This window comes from Pleurodeles waltl, chromosome 3_1 (assembly GCF_031143425.1).
Source record: "Pleurodeles waltl isolate 20211129_DDA chromosome 3_1, aPleWal1.hap1.20221129, whole genome shotgun sequence".
NCBI classification, from domain to species: Eukaryota; Metazoa; Chordata; class Amphibia; order Caudata; family Salamandridae; genus Pleurodeles; species Pleurodeles waltl.
In genome coordinates this window covers 1,371,015,536-1,371,035,366 of record NC_090440.1, presented here as the reverse complement: position 1 = coordinate 1,371,035,366, position 19,831 = coordinate 1,371,015,536, and the positions used below count along the sequence as shown (strand labels likewise).

The 19,831-nt window shown below is 46.4% G+C and overlaps 1 protein-coding gene across 1 annotated transcript in view; it reads right to left on the bottom strand.

The window, feature by feature from the left end:
- POU2F3 (POU class 2 homeobox 3) overlaps nucleotides 1–19,831 on the bottom strand; it is a 113,705-nt gene that overhangs the window by 58,445 nt on the left and 35,429 nt on the right. The window contains exon 2 of the mRNA XM_069224870.1: nucleotides 18,874–18,939. Within this exon, the coding sequence (XP_069080971.1) occupies nucleotides 18,874–18,939 (66 nt within the window). The remainder of the gene's footprint in view (nucleotides 1–18,873; nucleotides 18,940–19,831) is intronic.

Sequence of the window (19,831 nt, the reverse complement as noted above, 5' to 3'; positions counted from 1 at the left end):
CTGGTGATGGAGAAGATAATTCCGCGAAAGGGAGTGGGAAAAAGTGCGAACAAGGGGATAAACATAGTGCATTGAGGAGAAGCCTTAGAGTCTCTAAATGTCCTAAGTCTTTAGAAGACTTTGTGATCTCAAAGTAATAATTTTATGTAATGTTGTTATTTTTTTGTGTTGGAAAGAGAGCTTCAATCTTTCGCATGTCTGAAAGTCTTTCTCATATCTGCAATGCATAAGATTGTATAATTGTCTTGTATAATTTCTTTATTTTCTTCTTTATTGCATTGTGTTAGGATCACAAATCTGTTGTTAGTTTTGTTAACAAGGGGGAGATGTGTGGTATTCTAAGGATTCTAAGTTGGAAGAAGTCATGTTCCCTACCATCCTTCACATACCTTGGTTGCTTAAGGGTTCTTTTGCAAGAACCCGGGCTATAAATATATTTAAAGTGCTCCCTGGAATGTGGTCGAGCCCATCTTGTTTTTTAGGGACGAGGATTAGACCTGATGATGAAGCATGCCACTAATAGAGTGGGTGAGGGTCTAACACAGAAAGCCATTTAGTTTCTAGAAAGCTGGGTGTAACCTATAAGACACCAGTCGTCAGCTATTCTCCTGGGTGTTGCATACTCTTTACAGTTCTAGTATCAAATAGGGAGCGTATATCCATATCCTCAAAAACGTCTCCCTCCCCTCCCCAAAGGATCGTCTGCTGACCACTTTCTGGTTACTGGACCGTGAACTATTCAGTTATTGTGTCTTAGTGAGAAAGTTCCTGAAATATTGTGATTTACTTTGTTTTATTAAATCTCTGCCATCAGCGTTACAGACTATTACAAACATCGACAGGCCCTGCATGTAGCTCGTGGCATAGTGTACACTGGTGAACATTTAAACACAAGCAGAATAGCTTAAGAAGACACGACCCTTCATTTTAAATATGCTATACGTTGAAGCAATGCATGTGAAATGTAAAGCAGTTGCATTAAAGAAGCAGGCGCACGTGTTGACAGTGAATGCCTAAATGGCTGATGATGTAAGATGGACCACAAATTGTAAACACAGGAACACAGCCATAGAATTATTGCTGAGCACCCCATAGGGGCCTACTCGTTAACAGCCTTTCCAATCTCGTTTTATTAAATGGTACACACAAACAATCATCGTTAGACACTCCTGATGCAGGATTGCCTGTTTTGTTGAAACAATTAGGGTTTTTCATTTATTAAACGTGTGGAATACTTCTCCAAGAGCTCCGTGTAAACACAGCTGCATCAAAAATAACAGTTTTCAGTAATTCAACTACTTTGAATAACATACACAAAAGTTCCACGTACATGATATTAACATAGTGACGATTAAAAAAAGAGCATTTGACTGTATCTACCCAGATAATATTAAGAATCGGCCCCATAATGTATTCCTCAGATTAAAGTACCCAAAAATTTGCACATACAGCAAAATAGATCAAGGTAAAGATGTTGTTATTCAGTACCATTAACAGACCTCTGCTTGATAAAATTCCCAAAGGCTTGTGGGAGCTACAGGACTGATGTTGATAAAAGAGGAAGTAAAGACGATGATGCATGGTGCTACACCACCCAATTAAACCACACATGTTCAAATAGGCTGTGACATGTTTGTTGAAGAACAAAAAATATTGTGTTAAAATTTACTTTTGAATGTTTGATCGTCAAGGGCTTCCAAAAATCTCATTATTCTTGTAGAAGCTAAAAGAAACTTTATTTTCAAAGTCTGACCGATAACTATGCAGTTGGTAAACCGGGATTTTAAACCCGATTGCCAGTGATAGTGCTCCCAAATGGCTGTATCATACTTTACTCTTAGCACAACGGTGACCTTGACTTGAATAACCAGAAAACAAACATATTCTAATCCCTCCAATAGGCCTAACCCTCACGGTAAGCCCTCTAGGCTAAAACGGTTTTTGAGTATTTTGGCAAAAGTAATATTTACGAAATGTACAGTGTAAATCTTTGTAAAAACACATGAAAAAAATTATTGAAATCTATATGGCAACCCGTGACTTGTACCTGTATTCGCCAGCCCGTTCCATTCCCTGGATCAGAACTGCCATCTCCAGTTTACCTGGACATGATGTCTGTACTAATTTCCGCAGCAGAACAAGCTACCTTCAGCCCACTACTGAAACCCTACTCTACTCTAATCTACATGCAGGTCCTCGTCTACTCACCTCTCCAAAAACCTGAGGCAGCAAAGTGCAATATTTGCCAGCCAATAGTGCTGGACCAATTTTCAATGAGAAGGAAGGGTTGTGTCCTCTCACTGATGGCTGCTGCCATCGAAGAGACATCACGAAAACCAAGAGGACTGTGAACAATCCAAGCGCTACTCAAATAAGTATTGTAATGAGCCACGTTCTTTCAGCTGGAGACTGACAGGGTAGTAGTAGGTGTCCATATGTGCATTTTTTAGCACAATCTTCCATATATATGACTAAATATATCTAAGACGAAAGCGTGGCGTCAGAGCGTACTGCTGGTTACGGAGAGCACATTTTAAATGTAACTAGCCTCATGGAATGGTCACTAATTTTGCATCAGAAATGCAGTTTTACTGGTAACCCTCGCAGAGTTCACAGTGACACGTGGAAATCAGGTGTTTCAGAATTGCGCTTCATACAAGTGTCATGGTTTGTTCTGATACTATTAGAATCTTTGTTTCTATCACACTTCACAATTAGAAAAAAACACATAGTGTATCATTTGTAGCTTCTTTGCTGCTCATTTCCCTCAGCCTTTCCTTCTCCCTGTACCCCAGCAAGATTACCACTCGGCTAAACACTTTGCAGCCAAAGGTAGGGAAACTAGCCACCAATCTCCATGTTTAAACATTAAGCAGCCACTTGTCAGAAGACACTGAATATCATTTGAACTCGGTCTTTGAAGAGACAGCAAATGCAACTGGATGAAAACAAAATGTAAAGGCCTCTTTATTGCTCTTTCTCTTCCGAACTCCTACAAGGTTATTCCCGCCTCCAGTGTCCCTGGTTCCAGCTGACCAAACCACCCAGATCAAACCGGAGAGACCCTACTGTGGCACTGATTTACTTTATGATAACATCAGGAAACATATGGTTAACCCCCACCACATTTCGATGAAGGAAACCTATGATTATACCTTTTCGCATTACACCATCATACTCATTGGTCACCTGCCCTACAAAGAAAGCGATTTATCTTAGATCGATGTGCTGATGCTGCGTCCTGCTTTTCTTCTTTCAACATATATTAACAAGCATGACGGAAAGATCATATTTTGTCATTTTCGCCACCAAGGAGGTACAATCGAGTCACTTTTGTCAAATCGGTGGCCATCTCACGACAGTGGACTGCCATAGGCAAACTGGCCAGGCCCATTTCAAGAGGAGAAGTTGAACATGAACAGCTAGTTCTCTAAGTGCAACCCATTCAACCCGCGAAACATTTCTAGCTTCTTTTGCTTCTTCAGTGAGGTGTAGAATGCGCTTTGGAGTCACAGAGTGAGAGTAAGTTACAAAGAGATGATGTGCCATAGCAATTCCTTATATGCCCTCCTAATCAACATTTCATGGACTTCTCTTAAATTAGTTGTATCACCCAATGACTGGTACTAGTCACTAAAGACCCAAAAGACCTCCTGTACAAGTGCTTTTCTACAGCGCATCAGTACCATAGGCTAGTGTACCAAATTATTTGCACCAACAATCAAAATGAACTGAACACAGTGTCGGGCACTTGCCACAAGCCCTGTCCCCAGCTAAATGTCTTTGGTAAAACAACCGAGTGAGTGTCTTGTGCTTAATGTCCGACTTGAATTGTAATAGGCATCATGGGCTCTCAGACTGCCTGTACAATTCTGCAGACTTGATGCATCTTGTCCTAGTGATGAGCTCAAATGCCATGAATTGATTTTAAAGAACAAGGGAGGGTGGCGTACATCTCAGCGTAGGGTGATGAGTTGTTTGCCTGAGTTTCCCCACAACTATCACAAGCTCTTAGGTCTTGAAGTAGCTTTGTCATCAGAATGTATTCAAACACTTTTGCTCATTTTTTGAGATCTCCCAAAAGGTGAAGGATGGGAATTTTCTAATTAATCTCAATAACTGGTAATTACTCTGGGCACATTTCATACTATTTTTTAGTTTTTTTCTTTGCAATTGCAGAAAAAGAGCAGCAACAAGGCACACAGTCATGGTCTGGCTTCATAACGACAGAACTGCACACAGTCATGGTCTGGCTTCATAACGACAGAACTGGTTTAGGTTTGCTTGTGTTCCAATCCAGCCGGGATTTGACTTGGCTTTTCCAGCTGGCTCATGGTTTTGGAGTGAGGCTAAGACTTATTTGCATTTGGTGGTCTCTCTCTGTAATAGCATGAACAAGCTAAAAAATGTTACAGTGCATCCCGATGTTACAATGTTACAAAGCATCCCAAATTGATCCATCACTGACGACAACAGACCCAATATAATACTTTGCAACCATGGAAACAGCCTCACCCAGGTCATGATTCTTTTCTCGTTCAGCATTGTATGACAACAGCACCAATTAAGAATATACAGCTCTCATATTTTTGACCCTTTGTGCCATCCACAGTGAGTTCTCCACAAAATAGTGAGCAACTTTATACAGAGTCCCTCATGCTCAAAACACAATACTTCATAAAAGAGGGACAACGTTTGCTTGGGATCTCATTCTCGTAGCTAGTGTTTAGTTTGCAAGGTTACAGGGTAGATTGGCCATGGATTTGAGTAACAAGCCATGGTAAGAACCAACAAACTGTAGTAGGATTTCACTGCAAAACAACCAAGAGATCCCGCATGGGCAAAGCCAGATGATAGAAGAGAACTAGAAAAGTTGAGAGACATTAAAATATGGAAGTAAGACGCTCGGGAATACTAAAGTGAACCTGACATTCCAGAAACAGAAAATACAAAGGTAGAAAACAAAACTCTAGAGGGAGTTGGAGCTCTGGATGGGACAAGCCGAGAAGGATCTGGAAGTATTAGTGTGGGGGTGCAGCAGTACCTCCAAAATAACCATGGTGAAGTTCCAAAGATGAAACAACATTAAAGATAACTTTAAATTGTGGTTTTATTATCTCACATTTGCTGCACATTTAAAGACCAGGTTCAAATGTCAGTCTAGACTCTTCATAAAATGAAGCTTATTATTTTATCATACAGACTGGTGTTTACAAAATTCTCTCACTTTGCACTAACAGAAAAAAAAGTATAGTGAATTATGTGACAAACGTCCCGGTGTGAAAAGAAAGGCTGCAAAGATGTTTTTTTTCTTCTAAAACACAACATTTAAATACCTATAAATGAACCATAGGCATATTTCAAAATAAATAAAGATAGGAAAGCACAAAGTGCTTTTGTGTAATTCTGAAGTATGATGAAAACACAGATTGTAGTAGGATCAAAACAAATCAATACACGTTACTTGGTGATGCCCAAATGACAAATATTCACTGAAACCCAAATTCCACACATTATCGCTTGAGCACTATATAGGTTTATCAGTAAAACGTTATGACCAATCACATTTTGTGGTCATTTCAATAGACAATGTGCTGCCTGTAAATGACAGGGTGGTACCACACCATGATTTAGTAATATATTTTTGATAGTGTGTTCATAAACTCAGCACAAGCTACATACTGCATTGCTAGCATTCTCTTGCTGAATGGGCGTGGCTCATTCGTGACACTTGTTTGTTGTGCGATTCTGGATTTTTTCAGAATCCCTATGAGTTGAGATGTGACATTGATGGTAGAACCCCAAGCCTGAACATTAATCCAGCACTACTGATGGGCACTGTCTGCAGTACTGAACTTTTCACCCACAAATCATTGATTTTGGTTGGACATAAGAAATAAAACAATACTGCAAGAATTAATTGGGTGTCACAATTAGTGCTGCAGGCCCACTAGTAGCATTTAATTTGCAGGCCCTTGGCACATGTAATACCACTTAAGTGGGTAATTTACTATAAGTAAAGTACATGTGCCAATTGGCTGAAAGACAATTTTACATATTTGAAGTAGAGAGCACAAGCACTTTAGCATTAGCTAGCAGTGATAAAGTGCAGCGTCCTTAAGCCAACAAAATCGAAATTTGAGAAAATAGGAGGTTGAAGGCAAACATTTGGCGGGTGACCCTGGAGAGGGGGCAGGTTCAACAAATACTTTAACACCCAGAATGCATTATTTTAGTGCAAGAAAGTCCAGGAAAGGACAGTGTTCATGATGACCTAGACAGATTTGGTCACCATAAGGAAGTGGAAGACAGAACAGATCATGTTTCCCCCAAAAAAGAGTCTCAAATATTGCTAAGTATTGCAGTTTGGATGTTGAGGTGGATTTCTCACTAACACAGCCCCTCACTGTGTGCAGTTTGCAATGTGAAATTGCACCTTCCGCACCCCACGTAAGCTGTTTTAATAAACAAAGCACTAGGGAAGGGTGTCTGATACCTGCCTTTTTAGTCTTGAGAGTTAAGCCACTGTCCTTAGCAGTCGTGCCCAGAAAAACGCCTGCGAGGATCACATCTTAGTCAGATTTTCAGAGTATCCACTTAAGAATTATGTGCCTGAAGTGAATCCACTTAAAACTAATTTATATAGGCAGTGGTGTAATGAGTCCCAATCGCCTGAACATACAGGGAGTGCAGAATTATTAGGCAAGTTGTATTTTTGAGGATTAATTTTATTATTGAACAACAACCATGTTCTCAATGAACCCAAAAAACTCATTAGTTCTTCTGTTCTTCTGCTCTTCCGGTCTTCTGCTCTTCCGGTCTTCTGCTCTTCCGGTCTTCTGTTCTTCTGTTCTTCTGTTCTTCTGTCTTCTGCTCTTCCGGTCTTCTGTTCTTCTGTCTTCTGTTCTTCTGTCTTCTGCTCTCCTGTCTTCGGCTCTTCTACCTCCTCCGTCTTCTTCCCCCGAGCCTGCCCTCCTGCTCCTTCCTCATCCCCCTCCCTCACTCGCCTCCCCCTCTCTCACCCCTAGCTAACCCGTTCGCTATCTACCTCCCTCACTCCTCCTATCTTCCTATCTCTCTAGCTCCCTATCTCACTATCTAACTCCCCCACTCTCCACCTCCTCCTACCTACCTATCTGTCTATCTATCTATTTCCCTATCTATCGACTTCTCTATCTATTTTCTCTATCTATTTCTCTATCTCTCCCCCCCTCCCGCCACCCCCTCTACTACCTATCTCCCTATCCTCTCACTCTACCTCTCTCCCTCACCCACCTCTACAACCCCCCTCCCCTATCTTCACAACCCTACTCCTATCTCTCTCCCTAATCTCCAAACCTCCTAACACTCACCCTCCTCCACCCTAAACCCCCTCCCCCAGCTCCTCTCACTCTACCTGTCCCCCCCCCTCCCTCGCGCTTTCCCGCCGCGACCTCCTGCACGCCCCCGCCCCCCAGCTCCCATTCGCCCCCAGCTGACCCCTCCCCCCCCCTCCTACCTCTTATGGCGGCCGCTGCGCGACAGTGGTAGCGACCCTTGACCCAAGGGTAGGTCGCTCCCCCTGCCGCTGCAGCTCCTCCAAGTTCCCGAGTTCCTGTGTTCCTGAGACCCACCTAACTGTAAGTACCCCCCTCCTCCCAGCCCCTCGCCCTGCCCCGCGCCACTCACCTTCTCTCCTGCTCCTGCTTCTTTTCCTCCTCTCTGTCTCTTCCTCCTCGCCCCCCCTCTGCAATCTTCTTCTGTGTTCTTCTGTTCTTCTCTTCTGTTCTTCTGTTCTTCCCTTCTGTTCTTCTGTGTTCTTCCGGTCTTCTGTGTTCTTCTTCTGTGTTCTTCTCGGTGCTTCTGTGTTCCTCTTCTCGGTTCTTCTGTGTTCTTCTCTGTTCTTCTCTGTTCTTCTGCTCTTCCGATCTTCTGTGCTTCTGTCTTCTGTTCTTCTGTTCTTCTGTTCTTCTGCTCTTCCGGTCTTCTGCTCTTCCGGTCTTCTGTTCTTCTGTTCTTCTGTTCTTCTGTTCTTCTGTCTTCTGCTCTTCCGGTCTTCTGTTCTTCTGTCTTCTGTTCTTCTGTCTTCTGCTCTCCTGTCTTCGGCTCTTCTACCTCCTCCGTCTTCTTCCCCCGAGCCTGCCCTCCTGCTCCTTCCTCATCCCCCTCCCTCACTCGCCTCCCCCTCTCTCACCCCTAGCTAACCCGTTCGCTATCTACCTCCCTCACTCCTCCTATCTTCCTATCTCTCTAGCTCCCTATCTCACTATCTAACTCCCCCACTCTCCACCTCCTCCTACCTACCTATCTGTCTATCTATCTATTTCCCTATCTATCGACTTCTCTATCTATTTTCTCTATCTATTTCTCTATCTCTCCCCCCCTCCCGCCACCCCCTCTACTACCTATCTCCCTATCCTCTCACTCTACCTCTCTCCCTCACCCACCTCTACAACCCCCCCTCCCCTATCTTCACAACCCTACTCCTATCTCTCTCCCTAATCTCCAAACCTCCTAACACTCACCCTCCTCCACCCTAAACCCCCTCCCCCAGCTCCTCTCACTCTACCTGTCCCCCCCCTCCCTCGCGCTTTCCCGCCGCGACCTCCTGCACGCCCCCGCCCCCCAGCTCCCATTCGCCCCCAGCTGACCCCTCCCCCCCCCTCCTACCTCTTATGGCGGCCGCTGCGCGACAGTGGTAGCGACCCTTGACCCAAGGGTAGGTCGCTCCCCCTGCCGCTGCAGCTCCTCCAAGTTCCCGAGTTCCTGTGTTCCTGAGACCCACCTAACTGTAAGTACCCCCCTCCTCCCAGCCCCTCGCCCTGCCCCGCGCCACTCACCTTCTCTCCTGCTCCTGCTTCTTTTCCTCCTCTCTGTCTCTTCCTCCTCGCCCCCCCTCTGCAATCTTCTTCTGTGTTCTTCTGTTCTTCTCTTCTGTTCTTCTGTTCTTCCCTTCTGTTCTTCTGTGTTCTTCCGGTCTTCTGTGTTCTTCTTCTGTGTTCTTCTCGGTGCTTCTGTGTTCCTCTTCTCGGTTCTTCTGTGTTCTTCTCTGTTCTTCTCTGTTCTTCTGCTCTTCCGATCTTCTGTGCTTCTGTCTTCTGTTCTTCTGTTCTTCTGTTCTTCTGCTCTTCCGGTCTTCTGCTCTTCTGTTCTTCTGTTCTTCTGTCTTCTGCTCTTCCGGTCTTCTGTTCTTCTGTTCTTCTGTCTTCTGTTCTTCTGTCTTCGGCTCTTCTACCTCCTCCGTCTTCTTCCCCCGAGCCTGCCCTCCTGCTCCTTCCTCATCCCCCTCCCTCACTCGCCTCCCCCTCTCTCACCCCTAGCTAACCCGTTCGCTATCTACCTCCCTCACTCCTCCTATCTTCCTATCTCTCTAGCTCCCTATCTCACTATCTAACTCCCCCACTCTCCACCTCCTCCTACCTACCTCTCTGTCTATCTATCTATTTCCCTATCTATCGACTTCTCTATCTATTTTCTCTATCTATTTCTCTATCTCTCCCCCCCTCCCGCCACCCCCTCTACTACCTATCTCCCTATCCTCTCACTCTACCTCTCTCCCTCACCCACCTCTACAACCCCCCCTCCCCTATCTTCACAACCCTACTCCTATCTCTCTCCCTAATCTCCAAACCTCCTAACACTCACCCTCCTCCACCCTAAACCCCCTCCCCCAGCTCCTCTCACTCTACCTGTCCCCCCCTCCCTCGCGCTTTCCCGCCGTGACCTCCTGCACGCCCCCGCCCCCCAGCTCCCATTCGCCCCCAGCTGACCCCTCCCCCCCCTCCTACCTCTTATGGCGGCCGCTGCGCGACTGCGCAGCGGGCGCGCCGGAGGCGCGCCAGAGGCAAGCCCGTCTGCGCCCGTCCGCGCCTGGCCCGCGCCCAGCGCCACGACCCCTGGTCCCCAGCTCCCCCAAGCCCCGCTAATCCGCTACGACCCCACCACCCTCCACGCCCTCAACCCAGGGCGCTCCAAAACCTGCTTCCTAGCTCACCCCAAACGCACCCATGGACCCTTCGCCTGCAACTCCTGCAAACGCATCTTCCACCACGCAACTACCACGACCACAAGCCCACGCGCCATCAACCACCTCAAGTGCATCCTGATCAACGCTCGTTCCGTCCACAAGCACGCCGTTGAACTTTGGGACCTCCTGGACTCCACAGCCCCGGACGTCGCCTTCATCACGGAGACATGGATGAACGCCTCCTCTGCTCCAGACATCGCTACCCGCCATCCCCGAAGGCTACAAGATCTCCAGAAAAGACCGCACCAACCAAGTAGGAGGAGGTGTCGCCATCATCTTCAAAGACTCCATCAGCGTCACCACCTCCACCGAAGACCCCCCCCTCGCCGCTGAACACCTGCATTTTCAGATTCGCACCGACCCAAGGACCACCCTCAGAGGATCCCTCGTCTACCGTCCTCCCGGACCTCGCGCCTCTTTCAGCGACGCCATCGCCGACTTCATCTCCCCGCACGCCCTCGCCTCACCGGACTACATCCTCCTAGGCGACCTCAACTTCCATCTGGAACAAAACAACGACCCCAACACCACCACCCTGCTCGACAACCTCGCCAACCTCGGCCTCAAACAACTGGTGAACACCGCCACCCACATCGCCGGACACACGCTCGACCCTATCTTCTCCGCCAGCAAACACGTCTTCTTCAGCCACACCTCTGCCCTACACTGGACCGACCACAGCTGCGTCCACTTCACATTCCGACGCGAGACCTCCCACCTCCGCACTCAACCCATCCCTCATCGACAGTGGAACAAGATCCCTGAAGAGCAACTCTTCTCCGCTCTCGCCGCCAACCAACCCACCCTCACCACCGACCCCAACGACGCAGCTCTCAACCTCACAAACTGGATCTCCAACTGCGCTGACAACCTTGCTCCCCTCAAACGCACGCATCGACAGACCAACACCAAAAAACCTCTCTGGTTCTCTGACACCCTCAAAGAATCAAAGAAAACTTGTCGTGCCCTTGAGAAGGCCTGGCGCAAGGACCACACCGCTGACAACATGACCGCCCTCAAGAACGCTACACGCGAACACCACCACCTGATCCGCACTGCCAAAAGGAACTTTTTCACCGACAGACTAGACAAAAACAGCCACAACAGCAGAGAACTCTTCAGCATCGTCAAAGAGTTCTCCAACCCCAGCGCCAGCGCCAACGCCGTCACGCCCTCACAGGATTTGTGCGAATCCCTCGCCACTTTCTTCCATCGCAAGATCAGCGACCTCCACGACAGCTTCGGACACCAGACCCAACCATACACCACTGAACCCGCTTCCCCGGACATCACCCTCAACAACTGGACCCACATCAACACGGAAGAAACCAAATCCATCATGAACTCTATCCACTCCGGCGCCCCTTCGGACCCCTGCCCGCACTTCATCTTTAACAAAGCCGACGACATCATCGCCCCGCACCTCCAGACCGTCATCAACTCTTCTTTTTCTTCTGCTACCTTCCCCGAATGCTGGAAGCACGCTGAAGTCAACGCCCTACTAAAGAAACCTACGGCTGACCCAAGCGACCTGAAAAACTTCCGCCCCATCTCTCTTCTACCTTTCCTAGCCAAGGTAATAGAAAAGACCGTCAACAAACAGCTGACCACCTTCCTGGAAGACAACAACCTGCTCGACCCTTCACAAACCGGATTCCGAACCAACCACAGCACGGAAACTGCCCTCATCTCAGTCACAGACGACATCAGAACCCTGATGGACAACGGTGAAACAGTCGCCCTCATTCTCCTCGACCTCTCGGCTGCCTTTGACACCGTCTGTCACCGCACCCTAATCACCCGCCTACGCTCCACCGGGATCCAAGGCCAGGCCCTGGACTGGATCGCCTCCTTCCTCGCTAACCGCTCCCAAAGAGTTTACCTCCCTCCGTTTCGCTCAGAACCCACCAAGATCATCTGCGGCGTACCTCAAGGCTCATCGCTCAGCCCGACACTCTTCAATGTCTACATGAGCCCCCTCGCCGACATCGTACGCAAGCACGACATCATCATCACCTCCTACGCCGACGACACCCAACTTGTACTCTCCCTCACCAAGGACCCCGCCAGCGCCAAGACCAACCTACAAGAGGGTATGAAGGACGTCGCAGATTGGATGAGGCTCAGCCGCCTAAAGCTGAACTCTGAAAAAACGGAAGTCCTCATCCTCGGCAACACCCCGTCCGCCTGGGACGACTCCTGGTGGCCCACGGCCCTCGGCACCGCACCGACCCCCGCAGACCACGCCCGCAACCTCGGCTTCATCTTGGACCCTCTTCTCACCATGACCAAGCAAGTCAACGCCGTGTCCTCCGCCTGCTTCCTCACTCTCCGCATGCTCCGTAAGATCTTCCGCTGGATCCCCGCCGACACCAGAAAAACCGTGACCCACGCCCTCGTCACGAGCCGCCTGGACTACGGCAACACCCTCTACGCCGGGACCACAGCCAAACTCCAAAACCGCCTGCAACGCATCCAAAACGCCTCGGCCCGCCTCATCCTCGACGTACCCCGCAACAGCCACATCTCCGCACACCTGAGACACCTGCATTGGCTCCCAGTCAGCAAAAGGATCACCTTCCGTCTTCTCACCCACGCACACAAAGCCCTCCACAACAAGGGACCGGAATACCTCAACAGACGCCTCAGCTTCTACGTCCCCACCCGCCCCCTCCGCTCCGCTGGCCTCGCACTTGCTGCCGTCCCTCGCACCCGCCGCTCCACGGCGGGTGGGAGATCTTTCTCCTTCCTGGCGGCCAAGACCTGGAACTCCCTCCCCACCAGCCTCAGGACCACCCAGGACCACTCCGCTTTCCGGAGACTCCTAAAGACTTGGCTGTTCGAGCAGCGATAACCCCCCCTTTCCCCCCTAGCGCCTTGAGACCCGCACGGGTGAGTAGCGCGCTTTATAAATGTTAATGATTTGATTTGATTTGATTAATATCAAAGCTGAATATTTTTGGAAGTAGTTTTTAGTTTGTTTTTAGTTTTAGCTATGTTAGGGGGATATCTGTGTGTGCAGGTGACTATTACTGTGCATAATTATTAGGCAACTTAACAAAAAAAAATATATACCCATTTCAATTATTTATAATTACCAGTGAAACCAATATAACATCTCAACATTCACAAATATACATTTCTGACATTCAAAAACAAAACAAAAACAAATCAGTGACCAATATAGCCACCTTTCTTTGCAAGGACACTCAAAAGCCTGCCATCCATGGATTCTGTCAGTGTTTTGATCTGTTCACCATCAACATTGCGTGCAGCAGCAACCACAGCCTCCCAGACACTGTTCAGAGAGGTGTACTGTTTTCCCTCCTTGTAAATCTCACATTTGATGATGGACCACAGGTTCTCAATGGGGTTCAGATCAGGTGAACAAGGAGGCCATGTCATTAGATTTCCTTCTTTTATACCCTTTCTTGCCAGCCACGCTGTGGAGTACTTGGACGCGTGTGATGGAGCATTGTCCTGCATGAAAATCATGTTTTTCTTGAAGGATGCAGACTTCTTCCTGTACCACTGCTTGAAGAAGGTGTCTTCCAGGAACTGGCAGTAGGACTGGGAGTTGAGCTTGACCCCATCCTCAACCCGAAAAGGCCCCACAAGCTCATCTTTGATGATACCAGCCCAAACCAGTACTCCACCTCCACCTTGCTGGCGTCTGAGTCGGACTGGAGCTCTCTGCCCTTTACCAATCCAGCCACGGGCCCATCCATCTGGCCCATCAAGACTCACTCTCATTTCATCAGTCCATAAAACCTTAGAAAAATCAGTCTTGAGATATTTCTTGGCCCAGTCTTGACGTTTCAGCTTGTGTGTCTTGTTCAGTGGTGGTCGTCTTTCAGCCTTTCTTACCTTGGCCATGTCTCTGAGTATTGCACACCTTGTGTTTTTGGGCACTCCAGTGATGTTGCAGCTCTGAAATATGGCCAAACTGGTGGCAAGTGGCATCGTGGCAACTGCACGCTTGACTTTTCTCAGTTCAAGGGCAGTTATTTTGTGCCTTGGTTTTTCCACATGCTTCTTGCGACCCTGTTGACTATTTTGAATGAAACGCTTGATTGTTCGATGATCACGCTTCAGAAGCTTTGCAATTTTAAGAGTGCTGCATCCCTCTGCAAGATATCTCACTATTTTTGACTTTTCTGAGCCTGTCAAGTCCTTCTTTTGACCCATTTTGCCAAAGGAAAGGAAGTTGCCTAATAATTATGCACACCTGATATAGGGTGTTGATGTCATTAGACCACACCCCTTCTCATTACAGAGATGCACATCACCTAATATGCTTAATTGGTAGTAGGCTTTCGAGCCTATACAGCTTGGAGTAAGACAACATGCATAAAGAGGATGATGTGGTCAAAATACTCATTTGCCTAATAATTCTGCACTCCCTGTACATTGGATGCGACAGCTATATAATGTATGAAAGTCAAATAGGTGAAAGGGTGAAAGGGTTAAGGATTGGTACACTACTTGGTAAATAAAACATGGCGGAGCAGAATATTGGAGGGAGTGACAAAGGAATGAATGAAAAAGGAGGGCAGGGAAGGTAGTGGGGTGACCTCCATTCAACTAGGATTCTGTTAGGACTGTAGTGCAGCCCTGCCAAGCTTCCCAGGTCCACGTTTGGTGTACTGTGCCAGTCCAGGTTTTTTTTCCTTTGAATTCTTGGACCTCTATGTCTTGATTTTTTCATTATAAAACACGACTACAAGTCACAGAATTCAAATGAAAAAAAACTGGATTAGAGCAGCCCATCACGCATGAACGTGAAAACTTGGTAGCTATGGCACTGCGGTCAATCTCGGCGGCTTGACATTGACAATCTCTACATTTATCACCGCATTTGCGAAAACAATTACAAAAAGAAGGACGTTTCCATCGTTGCAGACAAGAGAGACGCACGTAAGATCGCTCAGATGGTCAGCATAGCTGCTGCAGAATCTCTTTGCAACTTTCAAATCGTGGTCTCCCTGCCTGCGCTCCAGTGACTATTTACGGTACTACGAATCCACAAAACTTAAGACATGAAGAGTTATTCACTTAAAAACACATTGCTAATGTGAAATGCAGAGCAGTCCCCATCCCCCAGCGCCTGCAAACAGTAGTCATCCGGTGACTGGTTACAACGTGATGAGCAGGCGGTATTTGCTCAATGTTTTTTAAAGAAAGAACGCCTTAGGACCGAGTCTCTATCTATACATCTAAGTGAACTGAAGTGTAAGTTCACAAAACCCCATTGCTTAATTCTTTCAGGGGCTCAAGGTTTTCGTATATGCATGGCTTGCTAAAGAGAGGTTGCCAGATTTTGATTTCCCCCAGTGTCTTTCTTGCACCACCTTCCGCTTCCTATCTCGGTCTCATTTTTACAAGTTCTTTTTAACTCTGTTAGCCAAGACTTTTTGATTTTACTTAAGTTATGCATATACGTAATTAGAGTGGTTTTCAGCCAGCCCTCATCATTCATTGGTCTGTTGTTCAGTCATTGACATTTGTCTTCCACCCATTACATTATACAATATGGGGCAATGAGACAGCCCACTTCAGCCATTGGCTAACTTTATTGTGAGTGACAGCATTCTGTTCTTTCACAAGGAGCTCCTCTGAACACAAGATGTTCCCTTTAGTGCCAGTGACTAATATGACAATGCGTGCTTTTGTGACCAAAATCATCTTTTCTTTTAGACATGATTAGATCAGTAAGGGCCTGGCAGCTTCCAGCTATAAAGCAAAAACCATGACAAAACAAGCATTGACAAAGACAAAGGTCTGACAGCCAACGCCAGACTTCTTGGCTTTGCTAATGCTTGTTCATCCTTGCTTTCTCCGTTTGTCACTTTTTTCTCCATTTTCTGCCTTTCTCTCTGTGCTAATGTTTGATGAAAATAGAAGTCCTGGTCCCCAAAAATGAGTGCTGGTGGCCACCACCTCCAAGCACGACACAAATGAAGCACTGCTAGATGCAGAAACTCTACCTTATTAGAACAGAATGCCTCCTGGTGCAGATTAGTACCTCAGTGCTCAGACACCTTGCTCAGCACTCCTTGCTCTTTTGCTAGATTCATACAATACAGATACCACTGTATAGATACACAAATTAATGAAAGAATGCCATGTTTTTAGATAGACTTAGAAGCTAGAGAGGGACAGGGCATTTGCCAAGAGCTGCCTAAGTCACATGCTCAGGTTCTGAACAACAAAGTTGATACCTTATTGCTGAACTCAATATTGTTCTTCAAAAACCATAAAGTCCTGGTACCAGCCCATGGCCCATTGCAGGACTAGGCTTTTGCCTTGATGGGACCAGAGGAGATGCAATACTTTAACTTTGACAAAGTCCTGGAGTATTTCCCTGTGATGAGCCAGTTCCCTGGTCACATGATAAATTTAAGTACATCAAGTAAAGTGGACTGTTTTTACTATTTGTGTGGACCTTTTGGTATTCCCTAACCAGACGTGTGTCCCACACTCCTCCGTCCCAGTTGCCTTTGTACTCTGATACTTGCTGTTAGGACCCCATGCATTCAAATCTTCAGATCAAAACTCTTTAATTCTGCAACTGAGACTTTTGAGAACATATATTGGGGGTGCAGGTGTTGACCATATTAAGCCCAGCAAGATTCATCACCCAAACCAGCTTGCAAACTCACATCCATCAAGGGCTGATATGACAGCCCTCAACAGTGGGCATCTGTCCTGGGGATTATTAGGAGGATGGCAAGAGTACACCAAGGTTGGTAGTAAAGTCTACCCTGGCCCGCTTGACATCTCCATGATCCTTGGACCCTTGTGCTCTCGACCTTCCATTGAAGTGTGCCCAGCTCTAATATATATGCCCTTTAAATGTCTCTGGTAGCAATGTCCCTGTTCCTTAGGCATCCAAGCTGCCTAGGCACCTAAAACTTGTGATCCTAATAGGCTGTTATCATGATATAGGCAGGTGGTGTCCCAGTGTCACTTTGGAGAGGGCATTCCAAAAACTCCGATTAGCACCCTAGCAGTTCTTTTCTCTTTCAAGTGATGTCAGTTGGAAACCAAAGACCGTGGAGAGTCTCACAATGCAGAATCAACAACTTCCCTCAAACTCTTCTGCACTCACGACCTTCCTTCTTGCAGTTGAAGAATGCTATATGAATTCTGACAACCACCCACCAGGAGGAACAAACACACCGGGCTATACTGAACACAATGAGACCATATTGCTAGTCTTGTCCGTAATTAGCAGATGTTCTGATGGATTTGTACACCGCAAGTGTAATTGCTCACCAGCAGAGGACCTGATCCCGTCTGAAAGCAAATGTGCCTCGTAAACTTACAGTGGGTAGTGCCGAGCCTCATCAATTAACAATGCTTTGGGGCTATTACTGTTTGTTTTTTCTTTCACTTTTACATCCCGATGGTGTACTAACATAAAACGTGTTCCTTCTCAAAGCAATACCTAGGGCTCGACATTGAACTTTATTGAGTGCGACGCCTACATTATCTGAGCCAAAAGCAGCCTTGACTGCTGGACCACAGCTACTGCCAGAGAGTCACAAACACCACGCCCATGATTACAAAGTGTGCGGAAAACATGGGGTCTTTAACCACTATTTCATGCTACATTTTTTGTGCAAAATGTGTCCTTGCATCAGTTTTTGCCACAGGGATACATTTAAGCAAAAACACCATGAATAACAACAAATCGTGTTCTGTTGTTTCTGTCCGTTTGCAATAATTTTGTGTGTGAGTTTTACAGCAAATGGCTTGTAATTATGCAAACTGGTGTAATATTTTAATTTGGGAAAGTGTAATGCAAAATTCACTAAATTATGCTGGCATCATTTACATTTCGCCCAGGCCTAGGGAAACGTCAATACCAAACATTGATACTGCCCAGTACACGCCACCCCTTACAGAACAGTAACATAAGCTTCAGTTTTATTGCTACTTAATCATGCATAAAGTTTTAAAAAAAGAGTGCAAAAAATCCCAAAAGGAAAATAGACAGAAGCGGTAAAGACAAAAAGTGGGACAGCAGGAGAGAGTGGACGAACAGCTAAAAGGGTGAGGAAACAAGACTAACAAAAGTTCAAGAAGAAAAAAATGTCACTTTTATTACAGACATTTTTCTACAGCAGATGTTAAAGTTGTACAATCAAGTTTGTACTGCATCTTGGTACTTGTAGTTTACCTCATTATAAATCTAGGATTACAAGCACCAGACTGGATAAACAGCATCACTCCCTGAATTCCAAGAGAGCAAACGTGGAAAATAACTGAGACAAGGATAAAAGGAAGGGAGTGGTGCTAGAAAAGAGATAAAGAAACAGAGTGATAAGAAAGGGGGATACAAAAGAGACTTAGGAGATAAAGAATAAAGAGAGAGGAAAAGGGAAGTTGATAAAAAGAGGTGATTAGATGCCACATTGGGAGGCAGCAAGAAGAAGATACAACGGGTGAAAAAGAGAGATGACTGGCGAGAGAGAAATAAAAAGAGAAGCATAAAGAAAGAAACAGATCTGAGAAAAGCCAATAAAGAGGGATACCAACAGCAAGAGTAAAGGAGAGAGATGGTGAAAAGGGGAGTCAAGGAGAGTGATAAAAATAGACTAAGATAAAAGATTTAGAGAATTAGACATTTGTAAAAGAACGAGGGAGATCAGAAAGGTAAACGAATTAAAGTGATTTACAGAAAGAATAGAAATCAAGAGACAGGAAGACTGATAAAATAGTTATTAGGAGCGCGGGGGAGATAACTTGATTGACAAAAAGAGAGAGCGAGATGTTGAAAAGAGAGAATGAGAGACAGGGGAGAGGGTCGATTTATCACGGACCCTACTAATTCAGGGCTACGAGTGCGGGAGCTTTCTTACCTAGCTCTGCATGCTCGGTTCTGTGTCCCGGCTCTGTGGAGTCGGCCTCTCGACTCATCTTAATATCTGAAAAACAAAAAAGGGATTTTAATACCCGTTTGCAGCTTCAGGGAAGAGGAGGAAGCGCAGGGCAAGCTCCACGAGGCCGGTAAATGACGTTTGCATTAGTCTATCCATCAGGCATTCAAATTTCAGAGCACACAAATATTACCATATGCATACGTAGGAGAGCCTCGTGCCAAGCAAATGCCCTCCCCCCCAATCGCACTCTCTTTTGGGAAGGCGATTCACCCCTTACGACAAATCAACGATCCCCTACACAAATGGCCATTTTATTATGTAATAGTCTTTTTTTACTGTTTATTAATTTATGTTTAATAAATCTTTTTATTGAATTTTCAAAACATAAAAATGCAGTACAGTACGAAGACAACAGCAGGTTTAGGGCAGCGCACAACCAGACTGGTCAATGAGGCATTAGCAAAGCAAATCATCAGAGACAACTAATAATTGGGAACAAATCACATACAAGCCCGCCAGGCCGAAAAGCAGTGTACAATTTCCACCAATGGTTATTCAGCAATCCCTCGAAAATTGCCACCATGGGGACCAGATTTGTTCCCATCTGCGAGGGCATCCTCTGCCAGGGTGTATCGTGTTTTCCCACCAACATGCAGCAATCCGTATCTTTCTCCCAGTGTTTGACCTCCGGTGCGCTCATCGCTCAGCACATTTGAGCAATGGCCACACCCAGTCCCAGGGACAACCAGAGTTTACTATATCTGGGCAGGGGATCACCCCCCAAATATGCAGGATACAGCATTTGGCCATGTCAGGGACCCCCGTGCCCAGGCCCTCCCTACTAATTGACCAGTAGGATCGTATATCTGGACAGGACGAGAGTGTATGAAGGAATGTACCTGCCTCCACACATTCCCGGAGCCAAAGATTTGTGGGA